General features: G+C 48.2%; 1 protein-coding gene across 2 annotated transcripts in view; it reads left to right on the top strand.

The window, feature by feature from the left end:
* Positions 1-16,477, top strand: part of XRRA1 (X-ray radiation resistance associated 1) — a 66,120-nt gene extending 49,643 nt beyond the window's left edge. For both annotated transcript variants that reach the window (XM_055549088.1, XM_055549087.1), the window contains exons 12-19: positions 2,193-2,318; positions 9,673-9,766; positions 10,544-10,659; positions 13,355-13,696; positions 14,255-14,453; positions 15,195-15,310; positions 15,512-15,617; positions 16,010-16,477. In XM_055549088.1, coding sequence (XP_055405063.1) covers positions 2,193-2,318; positions 9,673-9,766; positions 10,544-10,659; positions 13,355-13,696; positions 14,255-14,453; positions 15,195-15,310; positions 15,512-15,617; positions 16,010-16,233 — 1,323 coding nt within the window. In that variant the 3' untranslated portion in view covers positions 16,234-16,477. The remainder of the gene's footprint in view (positions 1-2,192; positions 2,319-9,672; positions 9,767-10,543; positions 10,660-13,354; positions 13,697-14,254; positions 14,454-15,194; positions 15,311-15,511; positions 15,618-16,009) is intronic.
* The last annotated feature ends 2,897 nt before the right edge of the window (positions 16,478-19,374 follow it).

Raw genomic sequence — 19,374 nt, 5'->3', positions numbered from 1 at the left:
TACTGGTGTTTAGCTAGGGCACATTCCTGCAGCCAGCAGGTTATCTGGGAGCTGGACTCATAGACAGCTGGCAGGACTTGTCATCTTTATGTTATCTTTCCATCCTGGACTTCTTTGCAGCAAGGTGGCATTAGACTTCCAAGAGCAAGGTTCTGAAATTCAGGCAATGGCATTTTCTGTTGGTCAAAGCAAGTCATAGGCCAGTATAATACTGCAGTGCAGCTCTGATGCGAGCCACCTGGCATTAGCCTGAGCCCACAAGAGCAGAGTCCCCAGCAAGACTGCCCTCACTTTAGGCACTACTTGCAAGTGGGGGGTTCCCAGGCTGTTTTAATGGCAGTAAATTCTACAGCCGCCACGATCCCCTCAGGTTCAGTACTTTGCTAGAATGACTCAGAACTTAGGAGACCATTATACTTCTGATTACAAATTGACTATACCTCTTTGCCCTCTCACTGTGGAATGAATGTGTGACACGCTCCCAGCACAGCTGATGGGTTCACCAGCCAGGTAGCTCACCAGAGCCTCAGTGGCCAGGACTTGCATTGGAGTTTCATTGCATAGCCATGATTGATCGAACCGTTAGCTACATGATTGAACTTGATCTCTAGCCCCTCTCGCCTCCCCAGAGGTCAGGCTGGCTCAAACCCCAGTCCTCTGATCACATGGTTGTCTTTATAATATGGCCAGCCCCCATCCTAAGTCATCTCATTAGTGTGAACTCAGGTATGATCCAAGGGGTTATGAATAACAAAGACATTCCTATCACTCTAGAGATTCCAAGGGTTTTAGAAGCTCAGTGCCAAAAACCCAGGACAAAGACCAGACAAATTCTTTATTGTGCAGCAGCCAGTCTGGTTTCAAAGGATTAGAGATACAGACTCCAGGTCTGAATGGGAGGAGCAGCCAGGTCACTCTGCATAAAGTTGTGCCTAACGGATAGAAGGGTTTGTGGCCATAGAAGCCAGAGATTATTGGCAGGTTGCTTAGTGCTCAGGTCCCAATTGTGTGCCATCTGAGAATGTAGAGTGATTTGAATGGATGGAACTTTTAGTGGCCCCTCTATCAACATCAAATACATCCCCCTCTAAGACAGGGCCCTCTGTGACCCCAGCAGAGCCAGTCATGCCCTCAGGTCAGGACCTTCCTGGCCCTGGATAGGGCTAGATAACTCCCAAGCCTGTCTGGTTTTTTCTTCTCTGTGCTTCAGTCTGACTTACCTTCTTTGGCTCACATGGCCTCCCTCCAGATCGGGAATGGCACAATTGAGGAGATGCCTTAACAGACTGCCACCACCTTCCCCTCCAGCCTCTGGGAGATTGCATTCCGATTTCCCTGAGAGGAGAGTTCCCAAGCACCATCACTGGTTTTTGTTTTACTCTCACCCATGACTCATCCATTTGTGGCTGTACAAGGTGGAGCCCAGGAAGAAACAAAATACTTGGCCCAGAGTAGGTGCTCCACAAACGGTCATTGAATGAGCAGGTGAAAATAAGTGACTTGCTCAAGATTACACAGCAGTTAATGGCACCTAGATGAATCAAGTTCATCTGAAGCCAGTCATCTGAGCCTGTGACTTCCTTTGGCTCCATCTAACTCAAGGAATCAGTGAGTAAACTGAGTTTGGCATAGTTAATCCAGCAACTTCCATTTTCAACTTGATCGTCATCTAGGACTTAGCTGCTGTTTCATCCTGGAATGAAGAACCCTCCACTGTAGGATTGGATGAGTGCATCAGAGCAGTAGTTCAAGGCTCAGCTCACTCCTGCTCTGTCTCCTCACCAGGAAGAGTCCCCTTAATGATGCGAGCATGCACCGACCCTTTTGCTTTCTGGAGAAATCTTAACCCAACTGTATAGAAGGGCAAGTTCAGGATAAAACACTATAGGGCAGAAAGTGGGAGGTGAGCAGGGAGCTTCTGCTGTCTGCCCTGCTGCTGTGCCATCCTTTGGCTTCAGAGAACTTGAGACTGGAACTTCGGGTATAAGAGAACGAACTAACTATGTCACATCAGAGAACTTGGAGCCAGAACTCTAGGCCCTTGGTGACATCCCCCCCTTATGACCCCAGAAGCCTCCTTTGGGCCAGCCCTTCTGGAATGGTCATTCTTTCCACCACCCTTCCTAGGAAGGGTCTGTTGGTCCACTTCTTTATCACCACGGCGCTTTGACTTTGACTCTTTTTCTTCTAAGACGAATAAGGTATGTGCACTTCCGCCCATATTCGAGATTCTTCCTGTGAAGTCACTGAAGGCAAGGAACCAGACGCTGGCCCCACCCTTCCCAGAGCTGAGATACCTTAGCCTGGCCTACAACAAGGTGACTCTTGGCTTCTCTACCTCTTTCCCCAGGAGCAGATGGGAGGGTGGGGTGTGAATTGCTCTGGCCTGAAAGCCAACCCTCCCATTCCCTGCATCAGCAGAATGCAGGTTCAGGAATTCTCAGGGTGGGGGTTCTCAGGGTTGGGGAAACAGAAGGCAAGCAGGCAGAGAAAGGAGTCATTCGATTCAGTCACAGGTATTGATTTACCACTCACCATGTTCCAGGCTCTGTGCTGGGCACTGGGGATACAATTGCATGAAGAGATTTGACCTCTGCCCTTACAGAGCTTGTCACCTACAGGGAAGACTGAGATCGAACAAATAATCACAGTATAAACACGCCCAGTGTTGCAAAGACATTCACAGTGCTATGAAGTATGTGAAGGTTAGGTCTCACCTCATATTTGGGACCAAGGAAGGTACTCTTGAGAGTGGTGTTTAAGCTGAGATGGAAATCAGGGAGCTTAGTGAGATGAAGATTGAGGGTTGAGTGACTTGAGACATGTTTAAACCAAAGAGAACCGCAGATGTAAAGTCCATGGAATAGATTTAATATGTGTTTCATTAACAAGTTTTATGTTAACATGTTTTTCCATGTCTTATAAAACTTCCTATAAGCCCCACTAATTGAGCCCTACTCAGGTGTGAAATGCCAGCAACTTTTAAGAAACCTGGCTTACATTGCTCCTGAGGCAAGCAGTTAGTACAGCCAAACTCCCCAGGTGGTTTTCCTCTAAGAGTTATAATTTTAGTAATAACATTTAGGTCTTTAATCCATTTTGAGCTAATCTTTATATATGGTGTGAGGTAGGGGTCCAGCTTCATTCTTTTGTATGTAGATATGCAGTTTTCTCAACACCTTTTATTGAAAAGACTGTTCTTCTGCCACTGAATGGTCTGCTCACCCTTGTCAAAAATCAGTGGACCGTAGATGTATCAATATTATGGATTATCCTATTGTTCTTGAAACTGGTAATTTTCGTCTTTTCTATTTATTGATCCAAAATAGAAATTACCCTCTTATTGGCTTAGAAAAATAACTAGCTACTGCTTTCTTTGGATCTCTCTATTGTCTGTTTACTATTTCATTGATTTTTGCTCATAATTTTATTTCTCTCCTACTCACAATGAGTTTAATTGACTCTTCTTTTTCCTAGATTCCTAAGTAGTATAATTTTAGATCGTTGATGTAGACCTTTCTTCTTTTTAATATAAGCAACTATAAATATCTTCTTTAAGCACTGTTGGAGCTGCATTCAATAAATTTTGTGTTTTGATTTTCATTCAATTAAAACATTTTTAATTTTTTGTGATTTCTTCTTTGACCTATGGTTTGTTTAGAAGTGAGTGGTTTAACTTCCAAATATATGGGGGCTCTTCTAGATAACTTATACTTACTGAGTTCTAATTTAATTCTGTTGTAGTCAGATAACATAATCTGTAAGATTTCATCCTTCTGAAATATATTTAAACTTATTTTATGGTCCACCCTGTATTCTAGGTTGGTGAATGTTCTGTGTGCACTTAGGAAAAAAAAAATGTATATTCTGAATTTTGAGGGGATAGTGTTCTATAAAAAGTTATTGTGGTTGCTACAATAGTGAAGTTGAGTAGTTGCAATGGAGGTTGAATGGCCTGCAGAGCCTAAAACATTTATTATCTGGCCTTTGACAGAAAAAGTTTGCTGACCTCTGGTCTAGATGATCAGATGTCAGAGTCCTTCAAGGCCTACTCTGAATCTCTTTCTCCTCTTCCTCTGTATTTTCTCCTGAGACTGGCTTCACATATCCATTGCCTATGACCAGTGCCTCATAGGCTTTTAACTCCTTATTGTACCCCAGACCTACGTGAATTTCTACTTGGAAGTCTAAAAGGCATCTCCAAAGTAGACATATCCAAAGTGAATTAATGATCTTATCAGTTCAAATTTGAATGTTCTTCCACTGTTCTGTATCTTAGTCAATAGCTGAGTTACTTGAGCTGTTGACTCCATTCAGCTACTTGAGCCAAACCCTGGTTGTCATCTTTGATACTTCTCTCTCCTGTACATCCCTCCTCCCCACACACAAATAATCCATTTCCCACTCTTGTCAAATTTAGGTCTTCATATTTTTTTATGGAAGTATAGTTGACTTACAATATTGTGTTAATTTTAGATGTACAGCATAGTGATTCAGTATTTTTGCAGATCATATTCCATTATAGGTTATTACAAGATAATGAGTATAATTCCCTGTGCTATGTAGTATATCCTTGTTGCTTATCTATTTTGTATATAATAGTTTATATCTCTTAGTCCCATAACCCTAATTTTGTTTGTTTTCTGTATCTGTGAGACTTTCTGTTTTGCATATACATTCACTTTTGTTATTATTATTTTTTAGATTCCAATATAAATGATATTATATAGTATTTGTCTTCCTCTGACTTACTTCACTAAACGTATTTCCTAGGTCCATCCATGTAGTTGCAAATGGCATTATTTCATTTTCTTTATGGCCAATACCACCAATTTACATTCCCTCCAACAGTGTACAAGGTTTCCCTTTCTCCACATCTTCTCCAACATTTGTTATTAGTAGACTTTTTGATGATAGCCATTCTGACAATGTGAGGTGATATTTCATTGTGGTTTTGATTTGCATTGCTCTAATATTTAGTGATGTTGAGCATATTTCATGTGACCTTTGGCCTTTTGTATATCTTTGGGAAAATGTCTATTAAAATCTTCTGCCCAAGTACTATTTACAACAGCTAGAACATGGAAGCAACCTAGATGTCCTTCAACAGCTGAGTGGATAAAGAAACTGTGGTACATATGTTCAGTGGAATACTACTCAGCCATAAAAAGGAACATGTGTGAGTCAGTTCTAATGAGGTGGATGAACCTAGAGCCTGTTATACAGAGTGAAGTAAGTCAGAAAGAGAAATATAAATATCATATACGGATGCATATATATGAAGTCTAGAAAGATGGTACTGATGAATTTATTTTCAGGGCAGCAATGGAGAAACAGACACAGAGAACAGACCTATGGACATGGCCGGGGGAGAGGAGGGAGAGGGTGAGATGTATGGAGAGAGTAAAATGGAAATTTACAATCAGATCAGATCAGTCCCTCAGTCGTGTCCAACTCTTTGCGACCCCATGAATCGCAGCACGCCAGGCCTCCCTGTCCATCACCAACTCCCGGAGTTCACTCAGACTCACATCCATCGAGTCAACGATGCCATCCAGCCATCTCATCCTCTGTCGTCCCCTTCTCCTCCTGCCCCCAATCCCTCCCAGCATCAGAGTCTTTTCCAATGAGTCAACTCTTCGCATGAGGTGGCCAAAGTACTGGAGTTTCAGCTTCAGCATCATTCCTTCCAAAGAAATCCCAGGGCTGATCTCCTTCAGAATGGACTGGTTGGATCTTGCAGTCCAAGGGACTCTCAAGAGTCTTCTCTAACACCACAGTTCAAAAGCATCAATTCTTCGGCGCTCAGCCTTCTTCATAGTCCAACTCTCACATCCATACATGACCACAGGAAAAACCATAGCCTTGACTAGACGGACCTTTGTTGGCAAAGTAATGTCTCTGCTTTTGAATATGCACTCTAGCTTGGTCATAACTTTCCTTCCAAGGAGTAAGCATCTTTTAATTTCATGGCTGCAGTCACCATCTGCAGTGATTTTGGAGCCCCAAAAAATAAAGTCAGCCACTGTTTCCCCATCTATTTCCCATGAAGTGATGGGACCAGATGCCATGATCTTCGTTTTCTGAATGTTGAGCTTTAAGCCAACTTTTTCACTCTCCATTTTCACTTTCATCAAGAGACTCTTTAGTTCCTCTTCACTTTCTGCCATAAAGGTGGTATCATCTGTATATCTGAGGTTATTGATATTTCTCCCAGCAATCTTGATTCCAGCTTGTGCTTTTTCCAGCCCAGTATATGTTACAGGTATGCAATATAGTGATTTATAGTTTTTAAAGGTTGTACTTAATTTGAATTACTATAAAATAATGCCTATATTCCCTGTGTTGTACAGTATATCCTTATAACTTATTTCATACTTAAGGGTTTATACATCTTTCTTCTCTACACCTATATTTCTCCCTTCCCTCTCCCTACTGGTCGCTGCTAGTTTGTTCTCTGTATCTATAAGTGTGCTTCTTTCTTATTCACTCATTTCCTGTATTTTTTAGATTGCACATATAAGATATATCATACAGTATTTTCTTTCTGCATCGCACTTATTTCACTTAGAATAATACTCTCCAAATCCATCTGTGTTGCTGCAAATGGCAAGATTTTCTTTTTATGGCTGAGTATTAGTGAATTCTATATATCTATGTATCATGTCTTCTTTATCCATTCATCTGTTGATAGCCACTTAGGTTGCTTCCCTATCTTGGCTGTGGTAAATAATACTGCTGTGAACATTGGGATGAATGTACCTTTTCAAATTACTGTGTTTTTTTTCCCAGATATTTATCCAGGAGTAGAATTGCGGGGTTAATGGTAGTAAATGGTTCCTTCTAGTGTATTTTTCATTTCAGTTACTGCATTCTTCATCTTTGGTTGTTCTTTATATTTTCTAATTCTTTGCTTAAAAACTTCCAGCTTTTCCTCTGTGGATGCATTCTTTGTCTGAGTTCTTTGGTCATCCTTATGATCATTACCCTGAACTCTTTCTCAGGTAGATTGCCTATATCCACTTAGTTTTTCTTCTGAGTTTTACCTTGTTCTTTCATCTGGAACATGTTCCTATTTCACCTCATTTTGCCTAAATTGCTGTTTCTGTTTTAATGGATTTGGCAGGCTGGTTCTGTATCTTTTCTGGTAGGTTCTGGTCCTTGTCATCAATGGTCATTCTGTAAATAGTTGTGATTTTGATGTGCCTGTGAGAAGAGGTGAGCTCAGGGTCTTTCTACTCCACCATCTTGGCCAATCCCTGGTCTGGAACGGATGTTTTTTATGTGGGAGTACCATATGTTGGCTGGGTGTCCCCAGTGTCTTTGAGGTGAGGGCTGGGTCTGAGGTGGACACCAGCCCGGTCTTTCCTCAGGGGTGCTGTCCTCTATGATAGAGGGTGGGGCTGGTGTGGGGTCAGCTGGCACTCCAGCAGAGAGTGAGGCTCCCAGCAGACAGAGGCTACTCTGTCAAGGGGCAGGGTCTGCTGCCTAGCTGCGGGGGTGGAAACCTTGAGGGTCTGACTCGGGCTGAGTCTGTTCCCTTTAAGTGTGTGTGGTTTTCCTTCTCCCACACTGGGGCCTTTGCCCTGAAGGAGGGGAGCACACAAGTAAGAGGGGCTCCTGTGCTTTACAGAGGTCCAGCGCTGTGCCTGTGCAGGCATCTGAGTTCTACTCAGCTGCAGTCCAAGTTGCATCTTCCCCCCGTTATGGTCGGCCCAGATCTAGTGCACAATTGTAGCACAGAGTGGGCAGGGCTGGAGCCTTCACTAGGCTGGGACTGGGAATCTCGGCGTTGTGCTTGTGGGAACTGAAGCGCTGCTCAAGCTGTAGGAAGTTGGGCTGCTTCTGTGTAAGTGCCAGCAGTGGCCACCATTGCCCACCAGGCCCCCCGCACCACCTCTGCATCCCTAAATGGACTCTTTTCCTAGAACCTGACTGCCCTAGGTCCACTGCTGGCCTGGGGTGTTCACTCAGCTCAGATTGAGAGTGTGGCATGGCCGCAGCTGCGAGGGTAGACCACCCCCTGCCCTGTCTGGGGGTGAGCCAGCACCCACACCCTCCTCACCAGTGCAGTCTAGGCTTCAGCCTTTCTCCAGCCTGTCCCAGCATTTCTCCAAACAGCCACGGGGTTTGCCCTTTCTGTGTAGGACCCCAGGACCGGACACCCTGTCTGTGTCCTGACCCACTCACTCCCTGGGATAGTATCCACCACGCTGTCTCCCTCTTCCTCTTAGTCCCCTCCCAGGGACACAGGTCCTGACCAAGTGCCTTTCTTCTCATCCTGCCTGATTATGTGGGAGTCTCTCTTGTAGCCTTGGTGGTTTAGGAGCTCTTCTGCCAGATGCCATAACGTTTTCCATGAAAATTGTTCCATGTGTAGATATAGTTTTGATGTGTTTGGAGTGGGGGTGAGCTCCATGTCTTTACTCTGTCATCTGGATCCCCCTCCTGAAGCAATAGCCTAGGTCTTCATATTTCTAAAAATTCATCTAATAGGTTCTCTATGGACCAACATCTTTAATAAACTTTGGTCCGGCCCATACTTGCATCTCCAGTCTCATTTTGCACCAACCACCCTTTCTCTCTGCTTTTAGTCACACTAGTCTATGGGGTCACACAGAGTCGGACACTGAAGTGTCACACTGAAGTGACTTAGCAGCAGCAGCCTTCTTTAAATCCTTCCAACAGGGTTTCTCCTCTTTGCTGTGGTATCTTTCACACATTCTACTTTGTATGGAATGTTTCCTCTCTGCATTAGAGGAAGTAATACTACCTGCTGTGACAAACTAAAAATGTCAGTGAACGCAAAAGTGTATTTCTTGCTTTTACAAAACCCATTGTGGATATTCCTGGCTGGTAGGTGGCCTTTCATGTGATTATTCAGAGACCTAGATCTCTTCTGGCCATAGCTCTGTCATCCCATAGGACCTTAAGAGAACTTACTGAATCCTATGCAACTGGTCAGGTGGCTCAGTGGTAAAGAATCCACCTGCTGATGCAGGAGACGTAGGTTCAATCCCTGGGTCAGGAAGATCCCCTGGAGCAGGAAATGGCACCCCACTCCAGTACTCTCACCTGGAAAATCCCATGGACAGAGGAGCCTGGGGGGCTACAGTCCATGGGGTCGCAAAGAGTCAGACACGGCTTAGCGACTGAGCATGCATGCACACAACTGGTGGAAAGATAGATGAGTGAGGAGAGGATCCTGCAGGAGGTTTTGAATTTCCAGGCTGCACCTGGAAATGGCGTAGCCCATTTATCACTTCCACGCAGGTGGCATTGGCTAGAACTGAGTCATAGGCCCACGTCTAGCTGCTTAGGAGGCAAGAAGAAACAGTCTAGCTGTATGCCCAGAAACTAGAGGGAATGTTTCGATTAATACAGAGATTTCTTTGACACGTACTGCATCCCCCACTGCATTCACTCATCGCCTCCTGCCATCCTTCGGATCTCAGGGATGCCCTCTCTTAGCTCTGTGAATAGGTCAGACTAGGTGAAATTGCAGAGATAAGACAGTCCCAGCAGTAAGTCCTGTCCCCAGCAGCCTCACTCCCCCAGCCCCACTCCCACCCCAGACCTTGCAGGCATGCAGCCCTGCATTGTAGGGCCTGGAAGCAGTTGGGCAGAGCTGCGGGGTGGTGTCGATCTGATGCTCTCCTGCATTCCTTACAGATTGCAAAGGAAGATGCCATCCTGCCAGTAGCTCTCTTCCCATCTCTCTGTGAGCTCATCTTTCACAACAACCCTCTGGTGACCCATACACGAGGTATGGTACCCGCAAACCTGCCCCCTGAACCCAGTCCCCAAGAAGCAATGTGGAGAACCTCATCCCTACCTCAGTGCCAAGCCCTGCTCTGCTGTGTCATGGGTGGACAAGCTTCATGGTGCACTGCGGCTGTAGAAACAGCAGACGCTGCTGAGCACATGCTCACACTCACTCATCCCCACAGCAGCCCTGAGAAGTAGGCATTATTGTCCTTATGCACAGAAGACGGAACTGATGATCAGAGAGAATCACAGGCTACCCAAAGTCACACAGCAAAAAAAAAAAAAAAAGGCAGCACTGGGAATGCAACACAGAATTATCTAGATCCTGTGTGAGCTCCATAATGACACTCTGCTCTGTGGGATAAGTCTGCTGCGACCTCACTCCCCACTTCCCAGCTGGGGAGGAGCGTGAAGCCGAACTGCAGAGCCCTCCCCCTCCCAGAACACACAGAACGCAGCCGCTGCCGCGTCACTAGAGCAGCCCACTGTCCAAGATGCAGCAGCTGGAGGCGTTTAGAATCCTGGGTCTCTGGAGTGACAGTAGGGTATTCTCATCTCTGCTCTACACTGTCTTCATTGCCTCGGGCAAATTCCTTAACCTCTCTGTGCCTCAGTTTCTTCATCTGTCAAATAGGCATGATATAGGTTTCTACCTCCTAGGGCTGGTGTGAGAATTAAGTAAGGTTATACATGTACATGAACGGTGTCTGGCACATAGAAGCCCCCAGTAAATGCTAGCTAACAAAATAATCTTATTTTCCCATCATGGCTCCAGGGGTCCCACCACTGCTAAAAAGCTTCCTCCAGGAGCGGCTGGGAATCCACTTAATTCGAAGGAAGATAGTAAAGGCTAAGCATCATATTTTGATGCCTCGGAAGGACTCTCGGAAGGTAAGGCTTCAGAGGCAGGACCCCCATGCCCAGAGGGAGTGGAGCCTATTTTAATGCTGCAGATCAGCCTGGCAGCAGAGCCACTCCCACCCACAATGCCTGGGAGACTTCTGTTAGGTTTGTAGCAGCAGTGTTGTCTTCTCCTTCCCTCACTGTATGACATACAGATTTACCCAGGAGAGGTAAGACAGGCAGAGACCCAAAAATCAGAGTAGGGAGGAGTACGGGAGGGCGTTGAGTCTGATCCCCTAATTTTCCAGAGGAACTGAGGTCCAAAAAAGACACTGTGGAGAAGTGGGGGGAAATCAGTCAGAAGACCCACATGTCAGTCTGGTGCCATCATTTCTCATAGCTGCCTAAACTTGGGCAAAATTTCCACTCTCTGAGCATCAGCTTCTCAGCTCTAAAACCTCTGAGTTGCTGAGAGGACTAGATGAAATTGATACATTATTAACTTCCCAAACCCCCTACCAGTGCAAGTTACGTCACCCCTGGTATCACGAATGGCTGTGCCAGCCCTAGAATACGCATCTCCTGCCTGACTCTTGGGAAGCATTTCCTGGTGCGGAGAGCGGTCCGCCCCCTCGGTGCCTCCCCTCAGCTAGTGGTCCAGACTTAACTTCTGGGATGCCATAAAGTAAGATCCCTCTTTCATCCAAAGGATTTCAGAAATTTCTGTGAAATGCTTCTCCCTCCTGAACTTTGTCTTCCTGCAGCCAAAAGCTGGACTGGGCATTGCTGACCCCAGAAGTTAAAGATATTCCCTAGGCCCCTCCCTTTAGAGTCTGCCTGTGTACAGCCAAGCTCTTGTCTTGAGCCCTCAGGGGACCAGAGCAGCATTTAAAACCAGCAATAGAAATCCAGAGGGTTTCCATAATCTTTGCCCCCGTCTGCTGCCTCCTCTAAGGGTCCTACTACCTCCCTTCCCGTCAGGCAGCTGGGGAGGGGCGGAATCAGGGTGAGCCAGATGCTCAGTACGTAATCCTGTCTCCTGTGTACAGAGCACCCATGCTGAGAACTTGCACACGCACTCCCCCATAATCCTCACCACAGACAAGGAAGCAGGCTCAGAGAGGTGAAATAACTTACTTGTTAAAAGGGAGTGTTGGGGTCCAGGGGCACCACCATCGTTCCAACTAATGGAGGATAAACACACATACCAGTGGCCAAATGAGAAACGAATCAGTGCTCTGTAAATGCTGTCTGACCTCCAGCACGGGCTACGCGGAGAGTATGGTGTGGGCTGCAGGCAGGCTGGAGATGCCTGCATGTCCCCAAGGTGCTCCCAGAGATGGGTTGGATGTACAGCCTTTTACTCAGTTACGTAGACCAAGGCTGCTGGCACTCCTTCCTACGAGACTTGGACAGGACAGGGAGAAAATGGAGAACCTGCCAGAGCAGGCCTGGACCCACCCAACGTGGAACCAGAAAGCGGTGTGAGGCTTCTGTGTGAGAACACAGATGGAAGATAACATGGCCTGCTCAGCAGTCCAGCATACAGGACCCAGTGACTCTCAACCTCTGGCCAGTCAGATTACCCAGTCTTTGCTCAGGAGAGTGGTGGTGGGATAGAGGGAGAGCATCCCCAGCACTCCTCCAGCACAAACCTGTGAGAGGGAGGAATCAATGTGGCCCCTTCCCCACCAGCTGGCAAATAATGGCACTTGTTTTGGCCACTGTGAGGCATGGGTTCTGAAAAAACACTGGGTCCCTCAGGCTTCAAATCTAAACACTGAGATTTTACGTATTTCAAAAAGGAAATACTTAAAAAGAACCTTATTGTATAAAATAGTCATCCTTCCCACTCCCTAGCTCACCAGGCACATTTGAGCACACCATTGAGATCTCACTTGGGAAAACTCTGCAAGATAGGCAGGCAGGGACTGTTTCCCGCTTTGTGAGCTCAGAAGGTAGAGTGTGCTTGAGACCTTTCCACCGCACTGCATGGCCTGTCACACTACAGATGTAAGTAGACTAGAGACTTCTGACAGAGAATAAGCAATCCACCGGGTAACTAGGGAGGGGAAGCAGGACTAAGCCCGGCTGAGGGAAGCTGGGCGCATGGCTCTCTCCTGGCAGATGAGCAGAGGCATGGAGGGGAGGTGACAGGCTTTTGCTAACTCAGAAAGCTGAGCAGTGCAGTGGGAAAGTATTATCTCCTTGAGTCTAAACCCCGAGAGAGATTTGCCTTATAGGCCTTTGTACAAGGCGCAGGGACTGGCACCCTGATAGGGGCTGGTGCTGCCACCTTCCAGAAAATGTGGGGCCCTCTCCCCCAGGCCCTCCTAGGGGTCCCTGAGGAAAGTCATGGGCACTGCAGGACACCTCGACCAGAGGAATGAGGCTACTGAAGGGCAGAGTGATAGCGTCAGGGATCCAGAATGAGGCCCGGAGCCTCTGCCACTGAATAACTCTGTGACCTTGGACAAGTCATTTTACCTCTCTGAGCCCCCGTTTTCTTGTTTATAAAATGAGGACATTTATTCACTGGGTAGTTTGAGATGTAAATAAAACGTAACATGTCATGTACGAGGCACATCGTAGATGCCCACTAAGTGTGATTTTTGTCCCTCCCCTCCCCATGAGACCTACCCCAGTGCTTTGACTGCTATACTGGTTGGCCTTAGGCTGCTTATGTCCAGGAGGAGAGATTCTGACTAGGAAGCAGACCAATTCAGCCCTTCTCCCATGACAGGTGAAAACTCAAGTTCCCAAGGTGCCAAAGCAGCCTATGATTCTCCCTCACCCATCCATGATGATCAAATCTCCCTCAAAGGAGATGCTGGAGTCAGAGGCAGAGCTGACTAAGGAGCCGTCTCCCACCAAAACCATTTCTGTGGAGCGAGAGATGCCCATCGAGGGCCTGGGGGGCCCTCCCATGCCCCACCGGACCTTCGTGCCACTGCCTCCCATTTGTTCCGACTCCACTGTGCATAGTGAGGAGACATCCCACCGGAGCGATGCTGCTGGCCGCCTCAGCCCAGACCACCTGTCAGATGAGGACACCAAGAGCACAGAGTCCATCTTCTTGACCCAGGTGCCTGCACCCCACCTGCTCCCGCCCACTGTTCCCAGCTCCCATGGGTTCCTGTCCAGCCCTTAGATGGCTGAACTGCTATAAGGCAGCTAGAACTAAGCACAGGGAAGATCTGGAAACCAGACAGCAGCACCCTTGGCAGGGCCTGCAAGCCTGTTCTGGGAGTTCGCAGTCCCCCACTGATCCAAGGTTACTGGTAGGGACACCCATGGGGACAAATCACAGTCCTCCTTTCTCATCACTTGCAGACCATTCCCCAACCCCAGCCTGGGAATGGCTCTCCTGGTTCTTCAAGACTTAGCTCAGGCTAAGGTAACAATCCCTCCAGGACACTTCCTGGCCTCCTGGGCTGTTTTAGAGCTTTCTGTGGGCTCACCCAGCACCCTTGTGCTCCCCTCTGTTACAGCATTTATCTCAGTGTATCGTCAGTGTCTGTTTTCATGTCTGCCTCCTCTCACCCCAGGCTTGCTTCTTGCCCTAAACAGGATCCAGCATGGAGGCCCACACAGAGCTCAGAGGTGTTAACGGAATGCATTTTCTTTTCCTTCTTGGGCACAGGTCAGTGGGTTATCTTCCTCCATCTTCCGGAGGGATGATTCAGAGATAAAGGAGAAAGAACAAAGACTGCCATCCACAGCACCCAGAGAGGCAAAGAGGACAAAGAAGAAGCCCCCATCTGCCTCTTTCCCCAGGAAGTACCATGGCTATGAGGAGCTGCTGACAGCCAAGCCTGACCCCACCTTCGTTGAGCCAAAAGGTATGTGAGGAGAATGTCTCTAGGGCAGGGAGCCCTCTCCATGACCCAGAGCAAATCAGGGCAAAGCCAAGGCTGGTGCCAACACTCTTTTCCAGGCCAGGGTGCTGTTTTCCATATGCCCCTGGGAGTGTCCTGGTTTAGAGCCCTACTTGTCAGGAGCCCTGGCCTGGACCTTCATTGGTTTTGAGGGAATCACAGCTGTTCAGAGATTCCAGCCATTCTGGACCTAACTGCTTTGGTTGGAAGTCTCTCCAGGAAGGGTTTAATGAATAATCACCCAGACTAGTCAGATTCCCCAGGTCCTCCCCCAGCCCAGGTAATCCCTAAACTGAACATCCAGAATCCTCCCTGTTTGGTTTGAGACAAGGGAGGCAGCGTCTTCTCCCACCCCTTATTTTGGACTGATGTGTTTTGCACTGGTGCCCAGCTGTGCTCTTGTGGGTGTCAGTCTCTGCAGTGTAACCCTCCGAGGTTAATGGGTTGCCTTTCCCCACTCTCGTGCTGTTTTTCCATTAGGGCCTGTTCAGTGATACAAGTATTCACTGAATGATGGCACCTCTGGCACCACAACGATCAGACCAGGATATGGGAACAGTGTCTTCTTGGCTAGAAAGGGTCTTCTTGGCGCCCCCCCATCCTTTCACCCAGGGCTGCTATGACATGGGGAATGTCATAGAAGTCAGGGGAGGCATCCAGGAGGAGGGGGATGTGCCTTGACTCGACCTTGTCCTTTTGACCTAGGAATCCAGAAGAATGCACAGGCCTTGCAGCACATGTTGAAACACCCGCTCGTGTACCGCTCCAGCAAGCCCAGGCTGGATACTCTGCAGAAGCACTATGTTCCCAAGGAGAAGCGGGTAAGCCTCCACCTCACTGTGCATGTGAACTGCCCCTGGGGACCCTAAGGAACAGAAATGGCTGTCACTTGGGACCTCCAAGAGCCATGCTTTTCCCTAGTGCCCCTAGTTCTCCCCTGCCTGTCGTTGTGACTGAATGAGGAGGTGAGGCCACGAAAGTCTGAGCCTGTGCTAACACTCTGCTCTCTCACCTCCTGTCAGACCCGGAGGATCCCTGTTCCACCCCGACGGAAGACTCGAGCCCAGCTGCTGGATGACATCCTCATTCGCATGCGGGACACCCAGAACATTACAGAGGCACCACTAGGTATGGCTCAGGCCCCCCGTCCTCATCAGCCAGGCTCTGAGGTCTAGACGTTTGCTCCCCCGCTGGGATAAGGCAGAGGGCTTGTGTCGGAGCAGGAAGAGCCCTTTAGAGCATCTGCCCGACCTTCCTGTGTGCAGATGGAGGAAGTGAGCTGAGTGCAGCAGAGAGCTGCCTGAAGTCACACAGCATGTTTCCAACGGCTTGAGACAGACTCTGAAGGCGATCCCTCTGGCCTTCTAGTGCCTGAGCTGGAAAGACCATTTTCAGGCCCTTACCATCCTCTTCCCACTCCATCCCACTTTATGGGGGAACTCTGGACCCAGTCCCTACTGCTCTGGGATAGGTGGGACCCCAGGTGACCCGAGTGTCCCTCCTGGCTTTTCTCCCTACAGGAGCAGTCCTGCGCCAGCGGACAGAACAGCGGCTGGTGAACCAGAAGCAGTTCCTGGAGGCCAAAAAGCTGCTGAAGGAGTTCCGTGCGCGCTACCGGCAGCTGGTGCGCTGCTCGCTGCGGTCAGTGTTTGGGACCACAGCGCCACCCCAGGCCCGCCCAGCACTGAGTGGGAGCCAGCCTAAGTTGGGCCGCTTCCTCGAATTCATGGATGAATTCTACTAGGAGCCCACAGCCAGTGACTTGAAAGGCTAGGGCTATGCATGGGGCCATGGGTGCCAACTAGCCTGTGCCCTGCACCCTTCGCAAGGGTGCCACACCCTTGACCGCTCCTTGGGACAGGTTTGGGTCTCCAAGCTCTGCTCAGCCTTGCTTGCTGGCCACAGAGAGTGGGAGCTGGTCAGGACCTCCCCTTCCTGGGCCAGGCAGGAATCAGCACTTTGTCCAACAGCAATAAAGAGTGAGTGCATAGAGCAAGGTAGCCCTCAGTCCTTTTTGGAGCCTGGGCCAGGTCGTTCCATTGTGGGGAAAAAAAACCCAGCTGATACACAGCCTTAAGAGTCCCATGGGAAACCTGCCTGAGTCACACAGGTGATAACACGGTAATCCCACAGAGCTGGGGTAAGCACTAAGACACAAAATGGTCGATGCAACAGAGAAGCAGCACAGAATCTAAGGCTCAGAGAGGTTAACTTGCCCACAGCCGTGTGTGCGTGTGCCAGCCAAGTGTGTGTGTGTGGGAGGCGGGGGACAGGTCCAATAGTGTGTGTGTTGGGAGCAGGGCTCAGGTGCAAAGCTGAGGCCTCTAGGACCTTGGAATCCTTGAGGCTCTCTCTGTTGGGTAGCCTTTTCCACTGTGATGGCAAATGGAAGGGAGAAGAGGATTGGGGATTTCCTTGTTTAGATGGACATCACCACAAAGTTGGGACAAGTTGAGGGAAGGGCTTACATGGAGTTTCCCAAGGTCTTCTAATCCAGGATGTAAACCAAAGTCCCATGTGCAAGTACAGTGGGACGTGACTCTAAAACTGGATTGTGGACGGTGCAGGGTCAGCCTGGACACAGGGTAAGCAAGCTAGTTCTGGTCAAGGCAGCCTAAAGGGTTGCTCCATTCTTGTGCATGCAGTCTTCCGCACCTGCTGCAGAGGAGAAGGCCACTGGGGCTGAATTCTGGAGAGTGCACTTCGGGACGGACACTGGGTGTGACCTAGTCACCTGGCCAATGATTGCTCCTTAGACTGCTCTCCTAGAGGTGCCTACAAGTTAGACTTGGGGCAGGCCTATAGTTCCCAGGGTCCAGGAAGCAGTGGCATAGAAATGAAGGATCCACGGCAGGGCACAAAGTCTCACAACCTAAGGTGTAATTAAGGCGATTACAGAAGTAGTCTGGTCGCCACAGGTCTGTGGTGCAGTGTCTGCTGTATCTTGAGTGTGAGACTGTTAGGACACAAGTGTTCGCATGTCATCACACTCAACCACAGCCACAAACAGGGCCAGATACATATTTACACCAAGCTGTATCATACCAGACATACACATTCAAGTTCAGACAGTCTCATGCACGATCACACACATTCCCATAGACATACCAAGTTCCAAAGTCAGTTCCATCTCACTCACACAGGCACCGGGACCGATTCAGGTAACGCCTACACTGCTACCCTCCACGGCACTCCTGTGCTGAGGCCTGTTGCTGAATTGCCACGTTGGATCACCTAGGCCCAAAACCACCCTTCTGCTAACGTTGGGAAAGAGAATCCACCCCAACACTCACGCTGTAAACCTCACTAGGTTCGAATTCAGGAGATCTGGGATGCTCCCTTCAGCCAGAAACACCTATCAAACCATAAGCTCACAGGCCTGAAAGGCTCCTGAGAACATGCTCGCCCAGCTTCAAGGCAGGAAGTCTCTTGCCATCTCCCCAGCAGATCACTCAGTTTGTGCTTGCACATCTAGTGACAGGGCGCTCATTCCCTCCGAAGGCTGTCCCTTCCTTTGTTGGGAAAACTACTGGATGGCTCAAGTCATCGGGCTAAGAACCTGCCCAAGTCCCTCAGTAATCCTGACTCTGCTTTTTGGCCCAGAGCATATCTGCTCTCTCTGCCGTCAGCCCAGTCCTTTACTTGTATGAGACTATCCTGAAGAGGCTATACTTACCTACATCAGATGCTCTTGCTGCTGCTGCTAAGTCACCTCAGTCGTGTCCAACTCTGTGCGACCCCATAGATGGCAGCCCACCAGGCTCCCCCGTCCCTAGGATTCTCTAGGCAAGAACACTGGAGTGGGTTGCCATTTCCTTCTCCAGTGCATGAAAGTGAAAAGTCAAAATGAAGTCACTCAGTCATGTCCGACTCTTAGCGACCCCATGGACTGCAGCCGTCAGATGCTCTTACCTTTGTTATTCCACATGGATACCATCTGAATAAACTGATTTTCCTATCATTTTGAATGCTGAAGCAAGACATTCCAATATGGGGCATCTTCTAGAGCAAAAATGGCACCAGAACTCATATACAGTCTACACTTAGCTCAGATTTGCCTGAGATTGCTCTCCAGAGATAAGACTTTGACTAGAAACAGTTCATGAGTTTGCTTTACTGTATTCTCAACTTGGGCCTCTCCTCAGCCTGGCAAACCTACATTGAGGAATGCACTTCAGTACTGTTCAAATAACACATCATCCCATTTGGTCCTGTGTGGGCAGAAGCATTCCTGATAGGCATGCCCTGTTCTGAGTCCTCTTTGTCAAAACGCTGTTTTTGAAGAGTTAGAGAGGAGGCATCTGGCAGTGGCACTGCCAAGGATCCAGGCCCCTTCTGTACTCTACTGAAGACAGCAGGTTGAATAAAACCAAAATCCAAACTATTTTCTTTCTGGGTGGAAGGGGATAAGGCCTTAAGGATAACTGTATGACGAATTAAGAGTAAATAAATAGTACATCAGTCATACACAGACAAGAAAATCCATTAGCTGGCTCTTGAGACAATCACATTTCCCTTACATAATTATCCATTCTCACTGGAACTTTTAAGGTTCTGTTGGAGGTTAAGGGTTGAACCACTGAGCAAAAGCCCCTGCCCCTGGTGGCACAGCATGGGGAGAGGGCAGAGCCAATAAGGGAGAATCTGCCACCATCTGGAGCCAGGGCCCAAAAGCTGCTCTTGAGCTCTCACGGCTCAATCTTTGAGGAGTACACTCCCTATTTTTACCCTTTATTAAATGAGAGGAAAGGAAGAACAAGCCTGGCCTTCCCTTGGCTTTGTCCAACTAGTTCTTAAGACCCCAAAAAGGTAGAAAGGGAGGCACCCCAGTTTGAGGTTGCCTCCAAGTACTGAGACAAGGCATTGAGGAAGCATTTACTCACAA

This window comes from Bubalus kerabau, chromosome 15 (assembly GCF_029407905.1).
Source record: "Bubalus kerabau isolate K-KA32 ecotype Philippines breed swamp buffalo chromosome 15, PCC_UOA_SB_1v2, whole genome shotgun sequence".
Taxonomy (NCBI): Eukaryota; Metazoa; Chordata; class Mammalia; order Artiodactyla; family Bovidae; genus Bubalus; species Bubalus kerabau.
This window is presented reverse-complemented; position numbering and strand designations above follow the sequence as displayed.